Source organism: Protopterus annectens, chromosome 6.part0, assembly GCF_019279795.1.
Source record: "Protopterus annectens isolate FY-2018-M chromosome 6.part0, PAN1.0, whole genome shotgun sequence".
NCBI classification, from domain to species: Eukaryota; Metazoa; Chordata; order Ceratodontiformes; family Protopteridae; genus Protopterus; species Protopterus annectens.
In genome coordinates, this window is record NC_056737.1 from 530204014 (window position 1) to 530216336 (window position 12323).

Genomic DNA, 12323 nt, shown 5'->3' on the forward strand with positions numbered 1-12323 from the left:
TTAAAGCACACATGTTGATGTTCTCCATTTTAAGGAGTGCTTCGAGCAAGTGCATTTTGAGATTTAGACTTCTAGCATTGAGCAGCATGACGGTGGTAATTTGGTCTTTGAAACATCACCTAAAAAAAGGCACTGTAGGGGTGGAAAGAGCCCTGGCCAGTAAACAGAAGCCCAGGGGTGACAGATGCAGGCCATCTTTGGCAAAGCATCGAGGTCTGTCAATCATGTCATCCCAGGCAGACAGATACCAGATCCCCTTAGAATGACACCAGAAACTTAGCCAATTGTTGAAATCAATCATTTTCTGCTTGTAAGTGTGGTATCATTCTGTATGATGGTAGGATGCTGCTCAGGGCTAGGGTCATAGCCGCCTCGGCTACATAATCAGGGAGCTCCTCCATGTCTCTTTTTATGTAGTCCAGGGAGGTACATCTCAGGTCCTTTACACCCACATGTACAATGACAGAGTCATATTTGTACCTGTTATTGAGGGACCTGAGTGCATGCGTTATGTGGTGGATCCTAGCGCCTGACAGGCAGCTGACTGTTACTTTCTCCTTATTCAACCTAGTGAGTGGGACATCAGTGTGCCTCATTATCGAGTCACCTATGACTAGTGTGTTGGGCATGCTGTTTTGTCTTAGGGGCTTTGGTTGAGTGGCACACTGTTTAGGAGAGTTATGTGTCTCGTGATTAGTGTTGTATTGTGGTGGTCGAGTGCATTTCGGCCTTGGAGGTCTCCGCTGTTTGGGTACATTTTTATTGAGAGCCTCCACAAAGATGGGTGTGCGGTTTGTGTTTTTATGTGAAGGCAGTGCTGGCATGTGTTCTGGAGCGTTATATGTTCCATGTGGTGTGGTGCAAGTGTTGACCTTCTCCTCTTGACCAGCTATTCCAGTCTTGGCTGGAAAGTGCGTGGCTTCCAATTTGGATATATAAGTGCATCTCTCACAAGTCTGACTGTTGGGAGGTAAGAGGAGAGGGTTGCCAGTGTACATGAGGCAGTTGCTACATTGCCTCAGGATGCCCAAGTTCACCGGGTTAATAGGAGAAAGCACAGGGATCTGACCTTTAGACATGCCTGGAGGGGTAGGCATTAATAAAAAGTACTGGAGCTGTTTCCTTGTAGAACGTTTAGTGCTGGTAGCACTTTTGTGTGCTACAATAATTGCTACAAGAAGTCTGGTAAAGTGCTAGATTAATAAGCTAGTAAAAGTGCAGGAGAGGAGAGAACTAGTAGATCTAAGGGAAAAATTGAAGAGCAGACTTTGACACTGCTCAGAAACTTACAAACAGTCCTGGATACAGCAAATCTGTATCTGGACTAGACTAGTTACAGGACAGGTGGGAAAAAAGTGCAAACGTGGGTTTTTAAACCAGAAAGTTGAAAGAGATAGAAAAACTGCCCAAAAGGCCAATAAACTACAATTTCTGGGCCAGACTACATAGAGAATCTGGGATATAATATTCTCAGGGAGACTTTGTAACCTAAGCCAGGCATATCTATGCATTATGGATCCTGTGACTACAACTCTAGAAACTCCACAAACTGCATCATGGTTACACTTTATGGTATGTTTTGGGATCTAAGAGGCAGGTAAAAGCATGTTTGTCAGAAAAGATTTGGAATACAAAGCAGACAGGTATTCATTGCACATCTGAGAACATAGTAAGGAGGAATGAGGTGTATGGGCTTAAAATTAACAGCTCTGAAGGCCAGATTTGAAGAAGTATAGACTTTCTTGCTACATCTATCAAATGCCCTGCGATATTCATCACTGGGAATGGGACTGGAAGAGGCCAAGTGTTTAGAAGCTCCATCCTCATCCATAGAAATGAAAGCAGGATCTACTTGAGGATTTCTAAAGATGTCTTTATGTAACTTAGGCACCTAATATAGCTTGTATGTTTTTTGGGTGCATGAGATTGTGCACCAGGAGAAGAACACGTAGAATTAAAAGCATCCTTCAAAGCCCCAAGAACAGATGAAATTGGCAGTAGCTTGGCAGATGGAATTGCCAGTAGTTTTGCAGAATCAGCATTAAGAAGGTCATAACAGTTCTACGGACTTTCTGGAAACTCTCTTCCATCCCATTTAATCAGGTCTTTCATTCTGGAAACCATGTTAGAAAATGAAATCTCAACAGAAGATTCAAAAGAGATATCTTTCTCAAATGCTAACTCATATGGGACTAGAGAGGAGACCTAAGATGAATAGTCTAACACTTGCTATTCTAAGTCAGAAAGAAACTCTTCCTCAGAAGAGGGGGACATTTTTCTGTTAGAATGAGAGGAAACTGGTGTTGAGTATTTTAGAGACAGATAATCTCTAAAAAGAAATTGTACCAGTTATCTTGGGACCACTTGACATTAGTTGGAGTGGAAGGCGGAAGGTGCTTGTTTTTTGAGAGCATCCAGCTTAATTGTTTTAGACATTTCAGATGTCTGTGCCTCCATGAGGAGGCAAGCTAACTCCTTTCTTACTAGGACATGAAGTATAGTGTCCATTTCTTCAGGCAAGAGAAAATGTTTTTCTTCCTTCTTGGCAGATTTCTGATGTATATTCTAAATGTGCATGCCTAACTCCTTACTCATAGCAGCTTCCCATGAAGCAGCACCACAGGGATCAGGAAAATCAGAATGATGGTGCAAGGGCTCTAAGACAGCCACATTGTATTAACTGGACCCAGTCTGCGAAAGTGAGACTGAATGAAAAAAGAGCTCTTTCAACACCCTCTATAGTGGCTTTCTTCTTATTTTTTGCCTGAAGAGAGACATCTGACAAAGATGATTCAGTAGCTATGGAGGATCAAGCAAGGGTTTGAGACATTAGTTTTCTAAACAGAGACCAAGCTGACTGTGAATGGTCTCTGGAGTAAAGGAAAAACAAATGACACAGAAATGGATGTTATCTAAACCCCCCGGACAAAAGATGCAGGCCATGTGGTAATGCTTGTACGGGATTAGTCTACAAAAAAGCGCATTTTCCCCTTCTGCTTGAATTAAGATAAAAAAATTACAACTCTTCATTGATAAGAAAGTTTTGAATACTGGTATCCGTGCATCCACTTTATATATCAGCAAATCCTCGTACTACAACAGACATACTGAGCACAAGATAGGTGCCCTGAAACTTTTGTATATTGGCTCGATGTCTGGTCACTGGCAAGGTACATCCCTTATAACTTGTTGCTACTTTGATCTAATGATGAACATCAATAGCATAGCAAAAGGACTTGGTAGGGTCTAAACTGGTTCTCCAGCTGAAAAGAAGTTAGCATAGTGTAACAGATGTATTTTAACTGAAAAATCAATGTTCAACAAAATGACTTAAGAAAGCAATTAAACTGACACATTTGCTTTAATGTGGTTCAGTAATTAGAATGGCCTTGAACAACATAGGATTTGGGAAGGTTTTTACCCCCCCCCATCCCCCAAAAAAATGGATATGAAAATGGTTGACGTGCTGCTAACAATGGTAAATGTACATTAGTAGAAAATGTAGTTTCAGACTAGACTTGAAAACAGAAAAAGGACTGGATTTTTAAAATTTGTATCCTATTTGTATATATTTTTGTATTGTCTAATAGAGGAAAGGTGTATCCAATCAAAATAGTTCCTTGAAGGACAAAGTATTTGTATTCTGGATCATAATCTGACACTGAAGTGGGTGGCTTACAGATACTCAACTGGTCAGAATGTTTCCATGAAACAATGTCTAACAGGCATGCAGTCATTAATAACCAACAGGGCCTTTTTAAGCCTAGCCATGCATCCCAAACCTCTGTCAAGTTCTGGTCATCAACTACTTCTGAAAGCATGACCACACTTATTTGAACAACTTGACTTTTTTTCTTGCTATTGTATTGCCATGCAGTACTGTACATCTCTATCTCACAAATAATTTAGAGTCACTGTAGTTTTGTGCCTTGGTTGTTGAACTAAGCATACAATACAATATTATGATTACTGTATACACATTATAAAGACAAACAGGAATGGGTTAAATGTTGGATTCGGCATCAATTTTAGAAAATTCGCATTTTTTTCAACCATCCAGTATCTGTAAAATAAAGGAAAAGGTGCTGTTTCAATTAAAATTGATTCATGGTCAAAGAAAAGATTACAAGATAATGGACTGCAGTTTATTAAAAAATACCCTCCCCCAAAAAATATTTCTTTATTCATGGAAAAATCATACTAAGTTCCTAAGTGTGTATGAGTATGTGTGTTTGGGGGAGTCGTACCCATTCAACTCCTGCTATTATATATTACTAACACCGTTGCCACTGCAAGTTGTAGAAAGGCAAAGGCATAGCCAAAAGATATATATTTTGAACAAATATTGTCATGTTTTCTTACAAGTCTACTACACAATTAAAAATAAACACTCTCTTGCAATATGCCTATTTCCTGCGATATGTAGATATATTCTAGATACTTTTATTTGGAATTGTGTATGAAAAAAGTACAGTTATGTAAATTCACTTACCGTAACCATAGATCTTTAAATTCTTCACTGTTGCAGTAGCCTTTGGCCTTTGGCTATATGGTTTGCAGGCTGCCCAGAATACACCAACTGTCCAGCTTCATCAAGCTCTGGCCTCCTCCCACACCTACACTCTGACTGTTGACTGGCTAGCCCCTTAGAGGGAAATTAGTAGTCCGAGTCTAGAAAACTTCAGGACTTTTCCTGCCCATACAGAGAGACAGAGCTTACTCATCCAGAACCTTTAAAACATATAAACAGTAATCAACTTCATATCCCAACAACTAACTATATACAGAAGTAGGGGGATGGAGGAATTTAAACATCAATGGTTACAGTAAGTGCAAACTACATAACTGTATTATGCTCATCATTCCCACTGAAACTGTTCCTCAAGCAAAATCTGAGGCATATGAACTTAAGACTGACTTGGGAACAGCAGGAAAATAAGGGGAGACCTGGATTGTGAGCCATTTGCTGTCTCCACCTGTGCAGTTCCTTTTTAACTAAGCCCAAAAATTGGAATCTGAAATTGTAAAGAATTGGAATGTTGGGTCCATGTATTTTTTTTTAAGCTGCTGAATTTTACTCATATGTAACCTGGTGAAAGGAAACATAAAAATTATAGAAGCCATGAACCCTAAGATCCTCAGATATTCTCTTGCTGGAGTCTGTAACTGATTGCAGAAGCTCAATAAAGTTTCCAGACAAAACTTCATCCTCTCCTGGGTAAGAAAAGTCTTTTAAAGAGAAGTCTCAAGAAGGCAGCCTCAAAACACAACCACGTGGCAAAATTAAGAAGGATTTTTAAACATTTATCTAGAACCACAGTTTGGTAAGAAGAGAAGAAACCCATGTTATGACTCTTGATATAAGGCAAAAGACTGCAAAAATAAGTAAGTCATCTAAATAAGGAAATATGCAAATGCCTATCAGTCTGCAATGAGCTATTACTGAAGATAGACATTTTGTAAATACCTCTGGAGCTGCAAATAACCCAAAAGGTAATGAAAAGAACTGAAGATGTGAGTCAGACACAGAGAATCTGAGAAATTTCTTGAAGGCTGTGGCCATGGGTATGTAATGTTAAGAATCCTTTAGACCTAAAGTTACCATAAAACTCAAAATAGGGGTGACATGTAACAAACTCTGAAGGGCTAGCATTTTGAATTTTGATACTTTCACAAACAGACTGAGAAAAGAAAGATCTAGAACTTGTCTCCATGAAAGCTCTTTCTTTGGAACCAGAAACATTCTGGAGTAAAAGCTCTACACCCCCTTTGATCTAAAGATATTGGTTATACATCTCCTAGGGTCAAGGAAGTGTTGAAGAATCTGACAAAAAAAACTCTGGTTCAAAGGATGGGAAGGAATTTCCTTGAAAGGAGGACTGTATCCATGCCAGCTATAACCCTCCTGAACCACTTTTATCATCCAAAAGTCTGATACAATCTATTGTCAAAGGGAAATTTTGAGAGCGAGTTATTGGAACATATGTAGAGAAATTGGGATAAAAGGAGAAGGGGAAAGCAGAATGCAGGCATAGTCATTCTGAAGGCTTAAACTGTCCCTTTTTCCTGAAAGGATCCCTAATTTTGTAGTGCTCCTTCTGCCATCTCTGTTTGTTCCCTATTTGCCAGGAGGTGGCAGGGATTACTTATTTTGCCTTTTAAAGGGACTAGAGAATCTGAGAGATTTGTAACGGGAGACTTGTGATTATGTACCCAGGCATAACTCCTCAAAAATGTAGCAGAAGTGCAACCCTAGACACAGTATCTACACACTCATACACATTCTTCAAGGCATGTTTAAATACTTGGGACAGATTATAAACAATGGGATTTAGATAGGAGCTAACTTCTTAAGGAAGTGTAGCCAAGTGTTCCCTGAAACTGTTTACACACCTAAGAATAAATTTCCACATATGCGTTTGGTATTTAAGAATTTTGTATTCTAATGTGGAAGAAGAGAAAATGATCTTACCATGTCTGTCCAATACCTTACTTTCTTTATCTCCAAAATAAGGATTAGTATTGACTAAAAATCTATCTCCAGCTGATAGAGGACAAAATGTAAGCTGGATCAGATCTAAGATGAGAAATCAATAATTTATCTTGAGGTATTTTAAAAAGTCTATTTCACTTTTTTAGGAACTGAATGTTGACAGTCAAATTTATTACAGGCAGCATTAAATAAATCTTCTAAGGATGGCAAAATAGGAGGGATGGCTACAGTATGTGGCACATCCACTTGCAACATATCATATTATCTCCTCAGTTCAGGGAGAACATTCATTTGTTCACAAAAAGATACCTAATTTGCTCAGAAAATAGTTTCTGAAAATGAAAATTCCTTCAAAGTAGGCTGGGAGAACCATATTACTTCAGAATCAGAGTTTTGGGCTTGGGAATCTCCAGAAGTCGTCGTGTATCTGTCAATGTCAGAATTTTCTGACAAACTTTCCTCAGGAATTTCTCTATTGAAATTACACTCTTGTAAGGATTTCTGAGTTTCTTACTGGGTAAGCTTAAGATATCATGTTTACAAACAAACACTATGTTATCAGACTAGCAATGTCTAACCCTTTGTTTTTTCTTTGCAAGGACCTTCCTGGAAGAAGATCACCTATGAGATGACTCTTCACACCTAGCAAGAGGTTCCTTTTCATTGCCACCATGAGAAGTACCTCCTGGAATATCTCACAGACCCTAAGAAGATTGCACTCCCATGCCTAAACTGGACAGAACAGTGGTAGAGGATGTGGTGACCCCCAAATCCATATTGGCTGAAGAGGCTACAGCAGAGGAACCCGCAGTAATAAGTGTGTAGTCTGAGAAACAATGGCCAGCCACTACAGAAGGACCCACTAATAGCTTTAAGCACTGTCTGAGCCTGCAGTGGCAGCAAGTGCTCCTTAATGTGTGTTTTTATTTTTTTTTTACGTACAGCAGGAACAGAGTCAAGTATCCCAGGTGCAGTTGAAGACAAGCCTGATTGTCAGTAATTACTGCTTGAATGAGTTGATCAAAAGATATGTTGTCAGACAAGTGTTCACAACTAGAACACACTCTTCTCCAAACAATACTACACAGAAATCCTTGTCAGGACTGAAAGCCCCTTTTCTGAAATGCCTTAACAGAAAGAACTGAAAGCAAGTTGTTATAAAGTGTATGTAAGCATCCAACTAAAAATACGTTTCCAGCCCTGTAATATACTTCTGATACTTACCTATGCACATAATAAAACCTTTCAAAGGCAGTACACTTTTACTACAGAATTATTCTGCAACACATAAATATAAGCCCTGTTCTAAAAATAGTGGTCCCTGACAGAAAATTTTGATACTGCAAAAATATTAGGTTTCTTAAAGTGGGAATACTGCATTTAGTCAGCAAATAAAATATATAAATATTTTCTTAAAATAGCATTAATATCTGTGTGGAAGGACTCCACTTTGGGGACTCATCTGCCAGAAATGAAGCTTGAAGCGAAGCCAAACAGTGAGCAAACAGATTTGCCTCCTCTTGAGGCAGCAAGAAAGTATTAAACGGCCAGCCATTCAGCAGTCAGAGTGTTGATGTGGGAAGCAGCCAGAGCTTTGTGAAGCTGGCCGGTTGTTGTATTCTGAACAAGATACAGCCCATATAGTCACAGGCTACTGCGCTACAGCAGTGAGAATGATGAACATCAACAAGAGAAGCTAATGCCATTTCATGTTATTTCTATCTGATACTTAGCTGTGGGGCAAAATTACAGACAATTCATTAACTACAAATAAAGTATATTATAATACTGCATATATTCCAAGGCACACTCACAGCTAGGAAGTATGGAGCTTAATTATTTTCAGTGATATGATTACATTAACATTTTAGAAATTATCACTGCATTTCCTACCTGTAAGTTGTACCCCATATTGATTCTGGCCTTCAGACATCTGGGATCCAAATGCAGAGCTCTCAGAAAGTCTTTCTGTGCTTGTTTTGTGCCAGATTCATGACCATACTCCATATATGAATTCCCACGTCCAACACAGGAGTCAACACAGAAAGGATTCAGCTTAAGTGCCTGACTGAAAGCATCCACTGCTTTTTCAAACTCCTCAAGCCTAATAAAACAGAGATAGGATTCATTTTACATACACATTTAATGTAACGATAAAGCTACTACTAGTTTCAATTTAAAGTAACAAAGATCATGGTTTTGGTGTCTATCGTCCAGCTGATATTTACAATTTGGCATGAAGAACTGCATCATGCATCCACTCTAACAGAAGAAGCTAAGGGAAACAAATGGAACATTTTATGAAAAAATTTAAACACTGTTACAAAAGAAGATTATAAATGGTGTGAGGCTAATTTGTTTTAAAGAAAGTATTACTTGAATTTGTAAACCAGGGAAGAACACTGATCACTAACCATTAATTTCTGTCTCAGTCCAGGGAAAAGTACAGCACTATAATTAATGTATACAATAGTGTGAAAATGACAGTGCAGTACAATGTATACAGGAAGACTACAGTAATACCACAGTAAGGTAAGTACAGTTAGCTGTCCACATTATACAGCTGATTAAAGTTAAAATGAGCGTATGCATTGTGAAGAAGTTATATACACTATATGGAAGAGAGTCAAATCTTAGGTTTGCTATACAATCAGAGAGATCTAGAGAGAACAAAGTTATTAAACAGTGGCAGAATATGGTGCGGTTATGTAATGCGGCATAACAGCGGCATTTAACAAGTTTCAGCAGAGGAGTCTTTAGTTGTGTCTGGAAGACTGGGTATGGAGATATCTCTTTAAGATAAAAGGGAATAGATTCATGGAGTCCGGGACTAAAAACAGACAAGCAGTAATCTATGCAGTGAATCTTGTTTTTGGGACTGGTAGAAAGGGAGCTGAATGATCATGATTCCGGAGGTTGTAGGATAGGGATGTCATATAAGTTAAGCTACTAAGGAGAAGACTGCTTGGTCTGAATAGTTTGGAGCCCAATAGGAAGTCAGTTCTATGCTTAATTTGAAGTCATTTTGCCTTTTCTATGGTTTTGCCGTGGTGTTCATGCTTAGGGAACTGAGTGATGAACTTGCAGGTTTCATTGCTGAGTGAATGTTAGTGTGTGACATTTGTCTTTGAAGGAGATGTAACCAAAGGGAGGAGTAACTCCAGATGAGAGAGGAGGACGACTTTACTCATGGCTGATCTGGATGCATTGAATAGAAATGGAGACAGTTTGCTGGCCAAGAACAGTAGAGAGTTAACCTTAATCCTGGTTTTGTTGAGCTGGAAAGTGAAGCTGGGACACTAGTCTAACCATAGACATAAGTATTTAAAAGTGCTAGTGTTTTCTAAGGGAGTGTTGTTATGATCAAATATTTGTAGCTGTGAATGAGTTTTGTGAAGCTTCTGTATGGTACCAAAAAACATGTTTTGTTTTGTTTTTTGATGGGTTAAGTAGTAGGTTTTTGTTTTCAATCCATCGTATAACCGAGATAAAATCAGCCTGACATTTTTTATTTATTTTTTAACATTTGTTAACCAGGAAAGTCCAGATGCTCCAGACACGTCTTTGGAACATGGGAGGAAACTGGAGCAGCTGGAGAAAACCCACACAAATGCAGGGAGGACATGCAGACTCCACACACAAGGCACCCCAGCCTAAAATCAAACCGGAGAACCTCTTACTGTGAGGTGACAATGCTACTGCTGCACCACTGCGCTGTACATTTCTTTTAGGGATGCTGAGAAGGACAGATTTGACTGGAATGCAGCCATGTCATCTTTATAAAGCAGCAGAGGAAGGCAGGGGTGATCAAGGGGAAATTTATTGACAGAGGTGGAGAACAGGAGGATGGAAGGATACAGCCTTGTGGGACACCTTTTCTGTGACTAGCTGAAAGAGACAATGACAGTAAAGTGCTGGTTAGACAGATAGCTTTGGAGCCATAGAATGGTATCTGGGTTAATTCCCAACTTCATGTAGGTAATTTAAAAATAAATTTGTGATCCACTAACTCACAGATGTGTCTGTCAGCTAGCCTTTGTTCATGCCTAAAAGGATTTCATCTTTGAGAATCCAAATTTTGTGTTAATGTATTGGACCCAGACTAAAAGCCATGTTGTATGTATGAAATAAGATAGCATTGGCTGATGTATTCCATTATTTGTGTGTAAATGAATTTCTCTATAATTTTCCTTAGGGACAGGAAGAATGAAAATTAGCCAGTTATGTGATGGATTGAAGGAGATGGTCTGATTTGGAAGTGAGTTAACTATGACAGTTTTCTAGACTGAGGGCATAGTATTTTGTGTCAGGTATAGGTTGTATACATGCCTGAGGAGTGCACGTATAAAATCTATGTAAGCAGTATATGAACCATGAATGTAAATTGTCTGTAAGAACTGCTTATATATAACATGTATATATGTCAGAAGCTCTGAACGACAACTCCTCAACATACATAAACCCAACAAAAACATTGGTAAACTACTTTACAGCTACAATCTGTCCTTAGCCTAGAACAAACTTCCTAACTCTATTATAAACATCCCAAATACAAACCAGTTCAAAAAGCAACTAATCTGCCCTTGCTAGGGTCCTACATGACACCCCCTTCTTCTCTCAATCCTTTTCTCTCTATTTTAACTCACTTCTCTTCCTCTCTAATAACGTTATGTCTACCTTTCTGATGAATCTGCCTTGCTCACAGTTCTAAGTAGCTATACTCATATTGTACTGTGACTACTATGTATCAAGTCCAAAAAAAAAAAAAAAAATATATATATATATATATATATATATATATATATATATATATATATATATACATACATATACATATACACTGTGCATTTCATGCATCATCTGCTAATACATATTGTGCATATTTGATATTGCCATATTGCCAGTTACTGTCAAACTATGCATTTGCCAGATTCTGTCAAATTTATCTCATTCTATTTGTTTATGGTAACTGTAGTTTGCTTAACTTTTTTGTGCATATTCCTTGTTTTACTATATTATTTTACTAGATTGTATAACTTAAAGTACAGTTTTATATGTTCTATGGTATTTTTGTATGTAACTTCCTGGAGCTTTTCTCCTTGGGTCTCCACTGAAAGTGGGCTGCTTCTAGCTCAGTTGGACCAACCTGGTTAACAAATATCAAATAAAAATAAATTAATAAATAATACATGTCTGTATAACTATATATAAATGAAGTATAGTTAAATTAAAGACATAATATACAGCACAGTAATTGTTTTCAGACTTTATCAAAATGAAACTGCTTTAATATAATTCAGGTTTTAAGAAGTAGTTTTAAATATATAGAAAGAAAAAATAAATTAGAGGAGCCTCCTGAGATAATGGTTAATAGTCTGCCTTCTGAAAAAGCACCTTTTGCTTTGTGTTCCTTTTCATCTTTTATACAGGTATTACTTATGACAGTGTTGGACATCTTTGTTTCATACTATTGCACTACATATTTTTTCAGACTAAATGAAGTGGTACCTTTCAGAATTGCACTTAGTCATACTAACACAGACTTGTGTAATGTGCATGCAATGACAAATTATGGTGTTAGCTAATGGTACACTCGGTAGATGCTATTTTGTAAGACAAACTGCTTGTACTGATCATAAAGCAGACTAAGAATGAAGCAGTTTCACAAAACAAATCCCGAGGCACTGGAACAGAAGGCTTACCATCAAATAGTACTAAACATTTTTATTGTCTTGAAATGACTTGCAAGTGGAATTGATTAACTTCAAAGGAAGAACGCATTTGTTTTAAATGGAGTATGGTAACATTTTTTGGCTAATATTCAGTAAAA

The 12323-nt window shown here is 38.0% G+C and overlaps 1 protein-coding gene across 1 annotated transcript in view; it reads right to left on the bottom strand.

Annotated features, from left to right (window-relative positions):
* TTC6 (tetratricopeptide repeat domain 6) overlaps positions 1–12323 on the bottom strand; it is a 2436149-nt gene that overhangs the window by 391911 nt on the left and 2031915 nt on the right. The window contains exon 19 of the mRNA XM_044074245.1: positions 8387–8597. Within this exon, the coding sequence (XP_043930180.1) occupies positions 8387–8597 (211 nt within the window). The remainder of the gene's footprint in view (positions 1–8386; positions 8598–12323) is intronic.